The sequence below is a fragment of the Clytia hemisphaerica genome, unplaced genomic scaffold, assembly GCF_902728285.1.
Source record: "Clytia hemisphaerica strain Z4C2 unplaced genomic scaffold, Clytia hemisphaerica genome assembly, whole genome shotgun sequence".
Classification (NCBI taxonomy): Eukaryota; Metazoa; Cnidaria; class Hydrozoa; order Leptothecata; family Clytiidae; genus Clytia; species Clytia hemisphaerica.
The window spans coordinates 761,645-778,325 of record NW_027103968.1 but is presented as its reverse complement, the minus strand read 5'-3'; the positions used below and the strand labels follow the sequence as shown (position 1 = coordinate 778,325).

Genomic DNA, 16,681 nt, shown 5'->3' with positions numbered 1-16,681 from the left:
ACCCCAATTTTCTAAAAAAGGAGGGACCCACCCCCCTAAATTGGTATCGATACCAACATGAAAATCCTGATTTTCTGAAAAAGGGGGGACCCACCCCCCTAAATTGGTATCGATACGAACTTGAAAATCCTGATTTTTCTGAAAAAGGGGGAACCAGCCCCCCCCCTGAATTGTCAATCAATAAAAATGCAAGAAGTTATATGCATACTGTAGGATACTGCATACAAGGGACCCTAAACAAAATCTGTGGATGTTTTTATTCAAAGAACATTCCTCTTATTAATCAATTATACTATGTATAACAATTTAGACTCCTGAAAATGAAAACAAGTTTTTCTCATTCTAACATAACGTAAATTAAGTTTCTTGAACTAAATTGGCAAAATGTATCAAATTCATAAAACTAGTTGATAAACTAGACCAGATAAAAAACTCATTGTATTAGGCACCCCTAGAGTCTTTGTAACATATATGATGAACGTTATGTACAGAAAAATTTTATCACAACTAAAAAAGTTCTAAAAGATCTGCTAAGACTTGATTCAGTTTGTTCAACTCTAGTTTTGAATGAATTTTGGTTGATTGAAAGGATTGAGAGCAGCAAAAGTTAAATAAAAATTTAATTTCAATTATAGAATGAAGAATGCTTTAATGGGATCAGGGTATAGTGTAAACGATTCAAATAAGTTTTTATACTTACATTGTACAACATTTTAAGTCAGATACCAATTTCAAATTCAGCAAAAATTAAAAAAAGGGGGACCCATCAAAGTCATGGTCCATCATCGGATTTCTCAAATTGGATGATTGTTGAGACGAACAAAGAAGCCTTCAAAAAGTATCAAAAAGTAGGAAGACCCAACACATGGGTGCACCAAATGTCTGGGTGCACCATTGTCTGGCTGGGTGCATGTTAGCTAGGGATGAACAGCAGGCAGACTGCCTATCCCTAACAAAACGCTGTGCGCCACGTAAGCTAAAGGTAAATCCCAGTTCATTTTTGACTGCAAAAATCAAATTTGGTTGGGAAACAATATCATACTCCAGGCAGTACAGTCAAGTATCAATATTTGAGGTATTACCAAAATTGCTATTTTTGATGCATTTTTGCAGTAATCGCTTTTGTTTTCGCAACGGGTACCCTGGGCATAGTTATGAGGCATTGAGAAAAAACCCTAACATAGAATTTCAAAAAGATTCACATTATCATTTTCTGCATTACAAAATACACCTGTTTTATGTTGGGTTTTTTTCTCGGTGTTTTTTAGGCTTAATTATCGTCATGCAAAGTAAATAAAAGCCCCTGGAAATCTTTAGGTTTTGATAAGCAAAATACTTACATACTATTGTTTACTTTTCAGGTATTCATCCAATAAGAATTCACACTCAGAAACTTTCAACCAATCAAAATTCATCCGTGGTGTGGGAAATTATCCAATCAGAATTTGTTAGCAAGCGGTATTCATCCAATCAGAATCGCGTAACACAAAAGCGAAAGTTAAAGTAAAGGCGGAAATATACTCTTTTTTCAACGTGATTTGCATATATTAGAACAGAAAGAAACGCCAATTTGTCAAACATTTGTTTAAAACCACCTTATTTTTGTTGAATATCGCCTAAATTTATCAAAACAATACGCATTTCAACATTAATCTTAAAATCTCTTTTATTGTTAAGTATCCCTGGGGCTCAACGCTGAAAGGAAAATAAGCGGGCAGAACCGTTCTCGTGGTTTAATCCCGGGATTGAAAAAACCTGGAGAAAACCTTTTCCGTACATATAATGTAGCTAAGGAATTTTAAAACACAGCATTTAAAGTGAAACAAGAGGGCGGAGAAGTAGACAGTCAGGTGTTTAAGATAAAAACTGCAATTATTGCTCTTTTCGGAAATTATTGCCGAAAAAAGGCAATTTTTTAATGCTGAAATAGCAGAAAAATAAAAAAGTAAATAAATAAAAACTGCCCTTTTCAGCAATTATTGCCTTTTTTGCAAATAAAAGTTGATTTTATTATTGAACACGTGGTATTTGACACCCTCGCCATAAGAAAACCTACTACTGTTCCTCGTTTAGATTTGTTTTCAACTGGTTTTTGTTGCAGATAGATGTATGCAGATAGCAAAATCGAGTCATATGTAAACAAATTTACAGCAGGGGTTTTGTTATCTCTTTCTGGCTGTGTTTTGGCATCGATGCAGGATCTTTTAACATATTATTTTAGAAAAAAATCACTTTTAAAAATCAGAAAAACCTTTTTTCTCGATGCAATTTTACTATTTTCAAACACCTCTGACATCTTTGCCCTTAAAAGGACAACGCATTTTGCTGATTCAGCATTTCATCGTTAAAAAAATTGCCGTTTTCGGCAATAATTTACGAAAAGAGCAATAATTGCAGTTTTTATCTTAAACACCCGACTGGTAGAGATTGGAGGTTTTTGTAATTAGACAGCATGACAAAGGTTTGTTATATTTTAGCATAACAAAGACAAACTCAGGAGGTAAGGTAAATTGCGTTTTGACAACTTTTAACCATTTTTCTAATAAAAAATATCTTCTAACTTGACTTCACTGCCAGAATGCATTGTCTCTAATTTTCCCCCTATTTTTACTTTCCTTATCTTTTATCCCGATTTTCTTATATTCTCAAGTGTTTCTAACGGTTGTTTTCTAAGTACTTTTCTGAAATTTGCCCTTACAGGTGAAATAGGACTTATTGACAGTCAGTCCAAGGAATTATTATAGACACTGGCAGTCCAAACTTAAACTCCTATATCAGGATTAGAAACTAGGCTAGTCTTACCTATTTTATCTTGCACCTTGCACGACGGGCGACTGTAAAATCCCACCCTTCATATATTTGTTTCAATCCGTGATCTGTGGCTTAGGTTTTTTCTCATCCTCAATTTACTGAAAAAAGCGGGAATTTGATGCGAGAGTTAGATTGTTAACAAAGTGCCGTAAAAAATCATTGAATAAAAGAAGAACTTAAAATCTTAAATATTTTCATTTTGAAGAATAGGTGCAAAAAGTGATACATAGAAAAGTTTCATTTTTCATTGCTTTAATCGAAATGGGGGATTTGGAAAATACTCTATGTTTAGTTTTTTGCACAAACCCCTGTAACTATGGGCAGGCACCTCGTTGCTAAGATGTTGGCTTGAAATCGAGAATGAAACCACTCTAACAGTGTAGACCTAAAGCTCTAAAACAGCATCTAATAACATGAAAACCAGAATATGATTCTTCAATGGGAATCAAAACTATAAAGTGCACTTACAAACATCAATTTGTCAGATCTAACAAATTTAATAACCGCACTGTCATCATTGACAATAAAACAAACGATTTTCTGTCAAGAGCCTTGTAAACATTCCAACAACTTCCATCGAAATGATCTATCACAGCTCAGTCTACCATTTTTAGTGCGGTCCAAGGATTGAGCCGAGAGCGCTCCGCGAACTCCTGCGCGGGTGAAAACTTCAATCTGTCAATCATTTTCTCGTGCGAAGAGTACGCGAAACGATTCTAGCTTTGCTATGGATAGTATTCAATCATCATTATCCCTTTATTTTTATTCCTAGAACTTTTGCAAAAAAAGGAAAAATAGAAAAGTTGTATTTTTTACTGCTCTATTCACATTGTGAATTTGAAAGATCTTCTATGTGACGTTTTTTTGCAAACTTCAAAAAACTGATTTTTGTCCCGCCTTTGCGGGACTTTGGCTTAAGTGCTTGAGTGCAGCATAGGGTACAAAGTCCAAACATGCGTTTCCCGTAATTTTTGTATGAAGAGTTAGGTCTATACTGTCTAAACGAAAGTAAAATCGGCCCGTACTTGAAATCCCCTAATCTTGATGTACAAGTTTAAAAGTCTATACTGACTGGAAAAACAACTCGCTGATTTTTGCAAATTTCTCATGTACAAGCCTTGTCCGCAGTAATTTTTCCACCATTAAACATGATTCTTCATAGCATTTTAATTGCATTTCTCATCAAAATACACTAATCCAATTCCCAAATGAGCCTCTAAGTTCTCCTCTGAGAGTCAAAATCATCTAGTTAATTACTAATTATACGTCGTTATGACGTTTTAAAATCTGAGGAGGAAGATGCAAAAACATGTTATGTATACTGTATATAAGAAATTGAATATTGACACTAGAAATTTTTAAACTTCAACCTCAAAAATTCCACCGTGCCACCACATCACATGCCACTAAAATATTTTCATATCAAAAGATATTCCCAATTCAAAATTTCGTGTCATTATAAGCATTTTGTTCGGCTAGTTCGAAACACGGGTCACGGGTCACGGGTCACGGGTTACGGGGCACGGGGTACGGGTCACGGGTCACTGGGCACGGGGCATACAATTTACAGACCGGAAAAAATATAACGATATCATGACGTATAATTCATAACACGTACTACATAAAACATATAATAGTACTAATACTACTAGTATAGTATGTCTGAAACAATTATATACGAATAGTATTATCATGAAAATTTTTCAATAATATGTCACCCACAAATTTTGACAAAATGATATTGAATGACAAAAATATTGTCAAAATCATGAAATATAAGGCCTCTGAACCAATTTACAGCAAAATGTTTTTTCATAGTCAATAGGATGCTAATCATGTGACTGGATATAGATTGACATGTTTTAAAATCATTAAATGCTGCAAGATAGTGGTTTTAGAGATATGAGTATAATTACGTCATTTTTATTAAAAATTCATAATGGTAGGTGGAAAATATTGACACATTTATAAAATACCATCATTTCTACGTTATTAACCATTAAAATTATATTCATACTCAAGGTGATGGAGGGGATATAATGAGATATGATTTAACAATAGCCGTACTATCATTTTCGTGAGAAAGCTCGCTTTTCAGGCGATGGGAATTGTAATATGTATATTACTTACGTATAACATATAACATGCATATAACACTAAAAGTGTATTATTGATAATATAAGCTTATTATATGTATGTAATATGTTGCGGTGTTTTCTGGTCTGCATTATACACGACGCAAACTTCGAAAGCACGTGGAAAGCACGTGGTTAGGTTTTAGCGTTTTAAATAGTCATACGTGGATAAAATACCTTAAAATTGATTTTTTCGATAATTTTTAGTGTTTTTAAAACATTTTCTGTTTGAATTACTTTGATCTGAGCTGCCCCGTCACCCCGTAACCCGTGCCCCGTGACCCGGACCCGTGACCCGTGACCCGTGTTTCGAACTAGCCGCATTTTGTTTGAATTTACTCGTCTGATGATGTTTTTCTCACACCAGATTTCATAAATGTAGCTATTCGCTCCATGGTATTCTAGCATCATTTATTTTCAAACTTTTGGCCAGCAAAAGTACGCAAATGATTACAAAAGAAAGACAATACTTCGCTTTCAACCAGTCTCTATAATAAATCCATGGTCAGTCATACAGTTGACAGTAAGTAAACAATTAAATATAAATTAAAAATAAATATTGTATGACTTACCTAGAAGCTTTTAGACATCATTATGATTATGGATCAATCGGTTAATGGTTCAATCATAAGGGAGTGATGATCAGAATAATAATATGACTGGGATGTGAACACTGGAAGTGTGAAGTGATGAAGTGATCGAGAAAAAAATTAGCTTTCTGCTTCTACCATCTTTCTGTATTTTGGTTGTTTCCCGTTTTCATAACACACTTTTCATAATATCAAATATCATTTTACATAATTAAAATGATAACATCAAAATTTTAACAGATTTTTAGATGTCAAAGGAATTCAAAAAAAATCTTTGACAAAAGACAAAATCTACCTACATTAGATTGAAGATCAACTTCATTATTCTTCTCCAAAAAGATTTAATAATATCATCAACTAAACAAATTTATTTTTGCTTCCATATTACGTTCATATTACAGTACAATATTCCGCTTGTCATAAAAACTGCACTCGCTTCTGATGTTTTGTGTACAGAAAAGAAAGCAACATGGCAACCGCTTGCTGCAGAGAGAATTATTTTTATAACACACAGATTACCCCTGGACTTTACTCACTTGGTTTAAAGAACTCCCACCATAGGTACCAGGTATACTCTAATAGAGAAATTGTGTATTTTTAAATATGCCGGTCATTAACTCAAATAAAATGACTTTGGAGGTGTTCGACCAGACGGTGTTAATCGAAGAACAACTTCGTGTCTTCGAACATTGAAAAATCGCAATACACCTTTCCCGTAATTCAAATTTCTCAGAAATGGCCCGGGAAAATGTGCGCTCCACCGTTGTGTAGAAAACTTTTTGGGAGGTAAAAAACGCGTTTTTGCCTGCGAGGGGTCAGGTAAAGTGGGATTTGATTTAGCCTCTAACTTTTGACAGCGATCTTCTTTGGCAAAATATTTTCAGGGTGGTATAATATCATGAATAGATTGAACATACTAAAATTTGAGGGGATTTTGTTCGACAGAACTTAAGAAAAGCTCAAAAAACCAACTTTCCTTAAGGGAACGCAGGCAAAAACAGGTTTGTTTAATAATCCAGACCCCCGCGCTCGATAGGATCGATCATCGGAACGGCTCGATGACGGATCGATATGTGATCGATGGATTACTTATCGATCCGGATAGGAGATCGATAGAGGATCGATACTCAAGATTTTTTTAAGCTTATGATTAGTTATCGATCTATCATCGATCTATCATCGATCTTTTATCGATCTTATCTACCCTATCGACTCTATCGAGTATATCGATTCGTCATCGATTGTTAATCGATTCGTCATCGATCGTTAATCGATTCGTCATCGATGCATAATCGATTTATAATCCATGACGAATCGATTAACGATCGATGTCGAACCGATTAACAATCGATGACGAATCGATTAACGATCGATGACGAATCGATTAACGATCGATGACGAATCGATTAACGATCGATGACGAATCGATTAACGATCGATGACGAATCGATTAACGATCGATGACGAATCGATTAACGATCGATGACGAATCGATTAACGATCGATGACGAATCGATATACTCGATTGAAATACTAGCTCGATAATGGATCAACGAAGGATCGATACTCAAGACTTTTTAATGGCTGAATCTTCCATCGATCTCCTATCCGGATCGATAAGTAATCCATCGATCACATATCGATCCGTCATCGAGCCGTTCCGATGATCTATCCTATCGAGCGCGGGGGTCTGGAATAATGCGTGCGCATTAGTTTTACGAATTACGGGAAAGGTGTATTGAACCAAAATTGCAATTGAACCAATCAAATGTAATCGAACGCAATCGAATAATTGCAATTTGATTGTCAAACATAATCGAATCTCAATCGAACGGCCGATTCTTGGGTAATATTCGATTGTGTTCGAGTAAGGTTAGATTGGTTCGGTTAATAGTTGACTATGTTCCATTGGTTCGATTGCGATTAAGTTCGATGAGTTTGATTGCGATTAAATTAAATTGGATCACTCTGTTAGAGCTTTTTAACATGGGCGGCCGAGCGCTTATTAAGTATCGTACAAAAGCGAATAAAATCTAAATCATTCGAACCTTCTCAAACATAATCGAATACAATCGAATGTAATCAAAGCAATCAAACGGCAAATCCTGAGTAATATTCGATTGCGATTCGATTGCGTTCGACAATCGAATTGCAATTATAGACATTTTTTCAAAGAGGACGTCCTGTTGAATAATTATCTAGTCCAGGAGAGTCCAGCCATAAAAACAATGATAGAGCCGTGCATACTGTATCATGCATATTGTAATAATTATGCATGCTTTTATCATTGTTTTTCTGCTGGACTACATAATTATTCAACGCCTCTTTGAAAAAAGGTCTATTCGATTGTGTTCAATTGCGTTCAATTGATTCGGCGTTCGATTCGTTCGATTGACACCGTCCGGGTTCGATGAAATGGTGGCCGAACGAATACACCGTTTAACAGTGTCGACTGCGCACGCACGCGTATGAACAATTTTCCATTGTTTTGATTTTGGCAACCACGGGAAACTTCACTCTCCCCTGTAAAAAGTGGTAGGTAAACATCCAGTTCTCATAAGAAAACCCAGCAGAGAAATGGTAGGTAAAGAACTCCTTTTAATCATAACTTCTTTTCCTCTACATGAATTTTTGTGAAATTTTCAGGAGAGATACATAAAATTGTCATTAATATCATGTTCAAATATCTAAAACATTATCTTTTAAAAGGAAAGAAAAAAATTGGCAATGTTTACATTTCTCTAACCTTCCACAGTACTAAAGTAAGCATTTTTACCTACCGCCTCTACAATGGAGATGGCGAGACTGTTAAACGATGTATTGACAACCCTGCCAGTGCACCTGTTGTCGGGTGCTCGAAGTTAGAAATTTTAACACCCGACAGTTGGGTGCACCTGACGTGTAACGGGCGGGTGGCGATTTCCCGAGGCGGAAAAAAGGTTCTTTTTTTACTACTGCTCGTCTGTAGTAAAAAAATCATACACAGAGCCACTTGTATCGCACTTTTTAATTTTACTGATGTGGACACGATACAATCCTTTCACAGAGCACTATCAGCAGAATCATAAACTAAAAATGCAAACTAAAGGCGTGGTTACATTACATTGATTTATTTCAAAATTTCTAAAAAATTTTAATCAAGTCTTAATTAATCAATTTACCCTCTTTTAAAGAAAATAAAGACGTATAAATTCTTGAAAAAGAAATTATTTCTTGCGAAATTTTTTCTTCACTTCTCTCAAGACAAAGGTTTTTTCGATGAATGGATTTTCTAACCTTTGGAAAGTTTAAAACGTAATATGTGATAGGGTCGAAAGATAGGATAAGTTCTAAATAAGATCTAAATTCTTCTTGGTCACGTAGACGAAGTTCAGCAAATATGTTGTTGTAGGCCCTTTTTTTGTTCCTCAACTTTAACTACTAGGCGTACCCAGCAGTACCTTTTAGCTTGACTATTCTTTTTCAAATATTTCCTCTCAAATTTCCGTTTCAAAAGAATTAGCACAATACGTGCTGCTGCCTTCTTCCTTCCACTCATGTCGTTTGTTGAGTGAGAAAATGAGTTGAGAAAAAACATTAAAAAATTTCAAAAAGACTTTAAAGAAAATAGTTAATTTTAAAGATATTAATGTAGTGTAACCACGGCTTAAGGGACTGGGTTCGAATTTGGGTGATAGTTGCTCCGGCCCTTATTACGCCAAAGCTCATTTTTCTCTACTTCAAAATTTTCGTCACTTTACTTTCCTGTCCCCGAAATTTTTTTCACTGATTAGGAATCGACGACCTCTCTACAAAACCCCAGATAGTTCTTATCGCTTGTGCGATTTTTACACGCTGACACTTTTACACCAGTGATGAAAAATAGCACAAGGGCCGATGTGGCCACTACATCGGCAAAGATGGCGGGAAATAGTATAGGACGTAAAGCTACCAAATGCCCATCAGGCAATGTCGGGTGTTCTTACAGCTCCCGACTGTCGGGTGCACCGGCAGGGTCATCCGAATGTCTCGTCAGATAGTCCCAAGTTAGAGCAGTTGACGGTAAAACTGTAAGTTGGTCTGTATCCCTCACGCCCCCTCATCCAATTCCGACACCCTTCTTTAGATCTGGGAATAATAGAAAGGTTAGAATCAACTGTTCCTTATAAAAACAGTGCAGAGAGAAAAATCTTTTTTTTATCCAGCAGTCATTCTGATGTCTACCTTTTACAAATCGAATCCTACCAAGCTAACTTCTGTTTTCTACAGAAAGGTGATAGGAATTATCGATAGCTTGATTGATTTTATTGATTTTCTTCATCAATAGACTGGTTTGTATTTATTAATAAGGAAGTTATATATAGATAATTCTGTATTGCTTCCATAAAGGATTATCGATAATATCTATTGTTGGAAATGCTTTAATCTATGAAACCTAGCATACAGTAGACGTTTGTAAAAATAACAAAAAAAACGAGTTGATAAAACTAAGCATATGAGACGCCCTTAAAAGATACAAAGAAAGCAAGCTGATAACTAAGCATATGAGATGTTTGTAAAAGTTACAAAGAAAGCGAGTTGATAACTAAGCATATGAGACGCTTGTGAAAGTTAAGAAGAAAGCAAGGTGATAAAACCAAGCATAAATAAGAGACATTTGTAAAAATTAAAAAAAAACAAATTTAGCCCAAAACCCTTGGGGGATAGGAATTTTTAAAGGTTGGGGAGATGCCAAGAAGGGGGGGTCATTTAAGAAGGGGGGGTCAGACCCCTTTCGGCACTATGGGGGTCTTGGGTTTTGATGAACCAAAAGCAAGGGGGGGTGTTAAAAGTGTGACTTTCCTAAGGGGGTTTGCCAGTTAAGGGGGGTCTTCTTAGATAAGAATCATCTAACCTAATTATGACTCTTGTACAATTGTTTCATTTATACTAATTTTCTAAGGGGGGTGTGAAATTTTAAATGAATTTCCTAAGGGGGGTTAGTCCTCTTACCTAAGGGGGGGGTCTTGTTGACCCCTCTAGAAACTATGAGTAACACTTGTAAAAGCTGCAAAGAAAGCAAATTCAGAAAACTATAAGCATAAGAGACCTTGGAATAACTCGTTACAGTAATAGAGAAAGTGCTTAGTTGATGAACATGATCTTAAAAACACTCTTAAAAATTACAAAGCGAGTGATTCAATAAAAGTGAACCTAGAAACACTAAGCAAAAAGCAATTTGATCAACGTGATCTTAGAAACACCCTCCAAAACCACCAAAACATTTCAAATTAAGATTGTTTTTTCATAATCAAGTTAGAATTTTTAGGCTACTAGGATGCAAGGAATCATCTATTTAGAACGTTTAGAGGGCAAAAATTGTCTTCATTTAATACCACTGCTTTGAAACTCAATTTTTAAGACCGAAACCGTGGTAAGGAAAAGTGCTTGGAAATTACCCTGTCTATGAGCCAGAGGGACCTTTTTTTTTTTTGCTAAAATCAAAAATATAATTATGAATTTCCATTATCGTAGTTGAAGTAATGAAAATTATTGTTTCAATACTGGCAGTTTCATGTTTTTACAAAAAATCCTCAGTTGAAAATAATTTTTTTTTCAAACTAAAGTTCCGTTGCTCCTACAAAAAATAATATTCTTCGTCAAAAATTGAAGTCATTTTAGTCCTTGGAATTTCCATTGCAATATATTTTACACACTATTTGTAAGAATTAAATTTGAATAAAGCTGAAAACTAATTCAAATAGTTGAAAAATTTAGAAAATCAAGCATTCCAATCACTAAAATTTTATTATGATAACATCAAAGATAACAAAAGTTAATTTTTGATCCAGATATTTTTTGGAAAATATTTTCCGTACCTTACCAAACCTGATAAATGAAAAATTTAATCTTATTTTACAGACCGATCGGGCCATAAATTTTTCTAACAATCTCCCTGTAGAACAACAAATTAAATTGGTCTCCCCTTAGAAACACTCTTAAAAGTTTACCAAGAAAGTGATTCAATAAACAAGATCTTAGAATTAGAAACACTCTCAAAAGTTATCAAGTTACCATTTTGTGGGTGTTATTAGGGCGAATTTCTTTTGTTGCCAGTCGGGCGCAAAATTATTTTTCTTACATCATCGTTTGTTCGTTGATACAATTTTTCTTAGTATTGAAAATTTAATACTTTTGTGATTGAGATTTCCTTACAAAATTTACATTTTTATTAGCGGTGTCAAATTACTGCAGTTTTAAGGCAAAAAAGACCATTCTTAGCAGGGGGGGGTTAAGCAGTTAGTACAAGACATCATGCCTACTAACTGCTTTCTCGGAAGAAGTTAGTAACACCACCACCTTGGTACACTTAGTACAGTTAGTACTAACTGAATTTAGCCTTGAAAAAGGCTTTTGACCTTCATAAATTCAATAAAATCAAATCAAATAAAATTTAATATCTTAAAAATGATTCAATTTTCCATAGCTTTCAATAGGAAAAAACAACATTTTAGAAAATCAAATTTCTATTGCAACCAGCAAATTGTTTTTAAGATTTAAAAAAAAAAATTCGAAAATTTGAAAAAAAAATCTACTTCCCAAAAGATTCTTTTGGTAAAATATGGTCTTTTTTTTAAATTTTCTCACAAAATCCTATTTTTTACACAGTTAGTACCAAAATTTGGCAAATTTTTAGCAGGGGACCACCCTTTTTTGCAGTTAGTACACCTGAGTACTAAGTGATTTTATCCAATTCATATGGCACACCACCACGGTACTAACCGGCATGATGTCTTGTACTAACTGCTTCACCCCCCCCCCTTGTTCTTAGTTACAAGTGCTTTAAAGAAATTGAGTTTTGGGGTTGAAATTTAGCAAAATAAAATTCTTCACGGCCAGCCAGGTGAGTGTTTTTTCGCCACCCGGTGGACTAGAAACGAAATATTTTTCAGTTTCACCTAGTTGTGAAATCTATCTACTCTATGTATCTTGGGAATCAGTGACATTTTTAAAGTGACCCTGTTTGGAGGAAACCTTGTTTCTATCTTGCAGGAAAATATGATAAAATGTATTTTTAACGACTACTAATACTTTCTGCAGCAAGAGGCTGTTGTCTTCTTCTCTGTACACAAAATATTGCATCCATCAACAGCAAGTGCAGTCTTATATAGTTTGAAGGCTTTATATATATATATTAGGGGTGGTTTCGGTGGTTTATTGAATAAAATTGGATCGTTAAGCTTTGAATAAAGGGAGTGGTTGGTCAAAATAAGAATAGTGTAATTAAAAAAGTTTTGGTCAGAACATTTTTAAAAATGTCATAATTGTATATTGGATATCAGGCGGGGGACAGTCACTTATTCTACATGGTTATTATATTATTGTTGTTATAAAAATCTAGCTTTGAAAAAATTAACATTCTTTGACTTGGACAACTAAAACTTTGGAAGGCAGACTCAATACACTGGTGGAAAAGCAGATATGGTAATTAAACCTTTTTTTTCAAACACCTCCACTGGAACTTTGTTTTTGAAACAACAAAATAGTACTTCCTTACCAAAAATGACTTGTACATTGTGAGACATAATTGATTACTAAGATTGTATGTATGAACTATTCAAATGGCTTTCATCCAAAAAAGTTTAATAAAGTTTTCTTCAAATATTTTGTTCTTTAAAACTTGACGTCCATCAGAAAAATTTAAGTTTGCAAATAATAGATCAAGACATATGTCTGGAATTCAAAATCTAAAATGAGCAATAAGTCAGCTATAAAAATTTGACTGCTTATTTTTTTTTTACTTTGTCACAAGAAAGAAAAATTTAGATCTTTAATTCCAGACAGCTACTAACAAACACAACAAGGGGATCTGAGTTTTTAGGTGCAGTGTATTTTCATTTTTCTTAGGGTCTTCTCAATTTAATAAGAAAGATGAAGAAGAATAAAAACAAGGAAATGCGTATTCTATTACTTGGTTTGGATAATGCTGGAAAAACAACCATTTTGAAGTCATTAGCCTCAGAGGATATTAGTCATATCACTCCCACACAGGTAATTAATATTCAGGATTAGTTTGTTTTATGGCTCCTCTGTTTATAATTATCAACATTATGCAAAAATTAGTGTCACAAAAAATCGTGCACAGTCAGCAGATCTGTGACTTTGATGCCTGATTTAATTTTTTTTTTTGAGGTTAATTATTGAGGTATGTGCTGTTTCTACCATTTGACATGTTCTGCTTGATAATAATTTTTTATATTGACTCTACATAAATTTTAATCAACAGGGTTTCAATATCAAATCAGTTCAATCATCAGGAATCCTTCTAAACGTATGGGATATTGGAGGTCAAAAAACAATCAGACCGTATTGGAGAAACTATTTTGAAAATACAGATGTCCTTGTAATCAAGATTTTTTTTCATTTCTACTGTAAAATGAATAAATTTAGCAATGGTTTCTAAAATCTTGAGTTATAGCTTTTATCATTGTATCATAAAATAATCTGAAAATATTCCATGTTCTACCTTTGAAATTAAAAATCTATGAAACCATTTTTTGTCTTTTGGTAGACCAGTCAACTGCTTTCAACATTTAGTGGACTAATTATATCTGTATTGTCTTCCTTTTTTCAGATATATGTTATTGATAGCGCTGATCAACAACGATTTGAAGAGTCTGGTTTCGTAAGATTTGTCACATTTCTACTTTCAAAATTTAACACATTCACTGATTACTATGATTTTAACTTTGATACAGATTTTTTTGTTGTGTTTCTTTAATACAAAAGAAAGTTTAAAATCTATACAAAATTCATCAATTCGGACAGTGAATTTGTTAATTTTGTTTCAACCATTTTAACACTTTCATCCTTTAACTTTTCTTCAATATTTCCATTCTTATTTCATAATTCATCTTGAGAGTAAGCAGAGCAGAGCTGAGAAATTCATTGTATGTTTTATTTTTCTAAATTTTAGCAATTGGCTGAACTGCTCGAAGAAGAAAAACTTCAAGGAGTTCCTGTTCTGGTTTTTGCAAATAAACAAGATCTGATGAATGCTGCCAAATCAGATGTGGTAAGAATTGTTTTGTTTCATAATCTTTCGAGAGAAACCGCGTCAGCTTTTCATCCACCTTGTAATCAGTCAGAAAATATCAAGCACGATAGTCCCAATTGAACCAATGCAATCTGTGATTCTGAAATTAGGACATTCCCAGTCATTAAGCATGTAGTTTTAACTTCATCCTTCCACTGGAATGTCTGTCGTTTATCCAAAAAGATTTTGTCTGTACACAATATTTTGGGGCATGATCCTCTTAACCATTCCATAGAAAATTCAATCATGATTAGCCTTTTTTATGAAATAGGCAAAATTTAACAATTCAGATGACCTTTGATACACAGCATACTTGAAAATAAATCCTAAATGGAAATTGAATTCTGTAAGGTGGTTGAAATTTCTTTGTTTATGGTTTCTAAATCACGAGAAGAAAATAGATTTCAGTTGTGGGTTGCAAATTTTTTGAATTGTATTTCGGGAACTACTGGGCCCCTAAATTTTCTGCACTTTTTATCTCTATTATAGTCTTGAAAAGTTACAATTTTTTATACAGATTATGGATACTATGTCATTGAATGATATCAAGGATCGACCATGGCAAATACAAGCGTGTTCAGCTCTCTCTGGTGAAGGTTTATCGGTGAGTTGTTTTGGTTTTAGTGTATACCATTCTGATGCCCTAGGTTAAATCATCTATCAATTAAAATTACTAGTTTTGTAATGAGAACAGGCTAGAATTTGGTAAAAATCTATTAAACAAGTTAAGAACATTTCCAGTCAAAGCTTTCAATAAATGTTGATTCTAATTTAGTCTCTTGTAAGTCGTTTTAAGTCAATAAAGTAAGCATATTAGGATACCTTCAACTTTAAAAACCGCAAAAAAATACCTTTATCGAGCTCAGGTTTTTATGTTGAAATGGGTTGGATATACTCAAATCTTGGGTGTGCGGTTTGTTGGATAATTTTTGCCAATATAGCATTGATTTTTTTTTCACCTTTTTAGCATGGGCTTGATTGGATTCAGAAGAACATCAAATCTTGAAAGTATGATGAATTTGAAAACTGCCATCAGTATCTGCCATAAACTATGGTGAAACATTGAATCAATCTTTTAAGTCTCCTCTACAGCTCTTTTAAGAGTTATGACCTTTCTTGTTTTTGCACCTTTTTATTCACTCTTTAGGAGCCAATTTTCGTTGACCTTTTTTCTAAGAAATAGTTAATATCTATCAACTTCCATTCGAAATTGCAAATATTTCTCCAAAGCTTTAATTTGATATCTTGGCAAACATCTAATGGTCTGAAAGTTTGCAGACCGAAATTCTGAAAGAAATTCCTGAAAGCAACATTTCTAAAAATTATTATTAATTATTTTCAGCCATAATTTTTCGAAGTAATTTCTGTCACTCAGGTCCAATTCGAACTGCAGATCTGATATTAAGCACTAACAATATTAGGAATAAAAAGATTTTTTAACATGTTTATAGAGGGTTGCTGCTACGAATTTTTAACTCACGCTATGTTGTTTATTTATATTTAGTATCACTTTATACGTTATGTAATTAATTTGGTTAAGAAAGTTTATAGACATCATTTTCCAAAAGTTCAAATTCGTCTAGATCAAGTCTCGCTCAATTTTTAAGATTTTTTCCAGGTATATAAAATGATAAATCACTTTTGAGATAGTTGTAATTTTTGTTGAATAGTGAAATGATTTTTTTGTTTGTGTAGTCTTTTTTAATTTCGAATTTAACAAATTGCAAAATTTTATTGATTATTTAAAAGAATAAATGTATAAAAACATGTTGGTCTGTTACTGTAGATAACAAGGGAGCATGAATGAAGTTTCAGTGAAGGTATCTACTTTCATTCAATTCCATTGACTCTGTAAAAGTCAACCAGATTTAATTTTAAGTAAAGTAAAACTCTTAATAAAAGACTTTTTTATTTAATTAAGCCCCAAGGTGTTTAAAATGGGTTTCTAAAAAAATTGAAGTAGGTTAGGTCAAACATTCATCTGAATTTTGAAGAATTACATAAATTCTGTTCCCCATTTTTTGTATGTAGACAAAATCCAGTTTTCAACCACACCTGTTCTTTTCAAAATTATTCTCAAATCTACAGTC

At 33.7% G+C, this 16,681-nt stretch overlaps 2 protein-coding genes across 2 annotated transcripts in view; one reads left to right on the top strand and one right to left on the bottom strand.

The window, feature by feature from the left end:
* Positions 1-5,735, bottom strand: part of LOC136810429 (uncharacterized) — a 30,447-nt gene extending 24,712 nt beyond the window's left edge. The window contains exon 1 of the mRNA XM_067066993.1: positions 5,519-5,735. The gene's annotated coding sequence lies outside the window, so the exon portion shown is untranslated. The remainder of the gene's footprint in view (positions 1-5,518) is intronic.
* A 7,124-nt stretch (positions 5,736-12,859) lies between these two features.
* On the top strand, positions 12,860-16,358 carry LOC136810428 (ADP-ribosylation factor-like protein 3). The gene is made up of 7 exons (XM_067066992.1): positions 12,860-12,979; positions 13,403-13,546; positions 13,782-13,898; positions 14,130-14,180; positions 14,472-14,570; positions 15,109-15,195; positions 15,559-16,358. Exons 1-7 carry the CDS (start codon positions 12,977-12,979, stop codon positions 15,595-15,597), a joined length of 540 nt encoding a protein of 179 aa, XP_066923093.1. The 5' UTR covers positions 12,860-12,976; the 3' UTR covers positions 15,598-16,358.
* Positions 16,359-16,681: the final 323 nt, after the last annotated feature.

What these genes read in the sequence shown, in the direction of transcription:
- LOC136810428 (XM_067066992.1), top strand. An exon ending in TTGAAAATACAGATGTCCTT is followed by an intron (nt 13,899 to 14,129) that starts GTAATCAAGATT and finishes TCCTTTTTTCAG; the next exon opens with ATATATGTTATTGATAGCGC. An exon ending in TCTCTGGTGAAGGTTTATCG is followed by an intron (nt 15,196 to 15,558) that starts GTGAGTTGTTTT and finishes TCACCTTTTTAG; the next exon opens with CATGGGCTTGATTGGATTCA.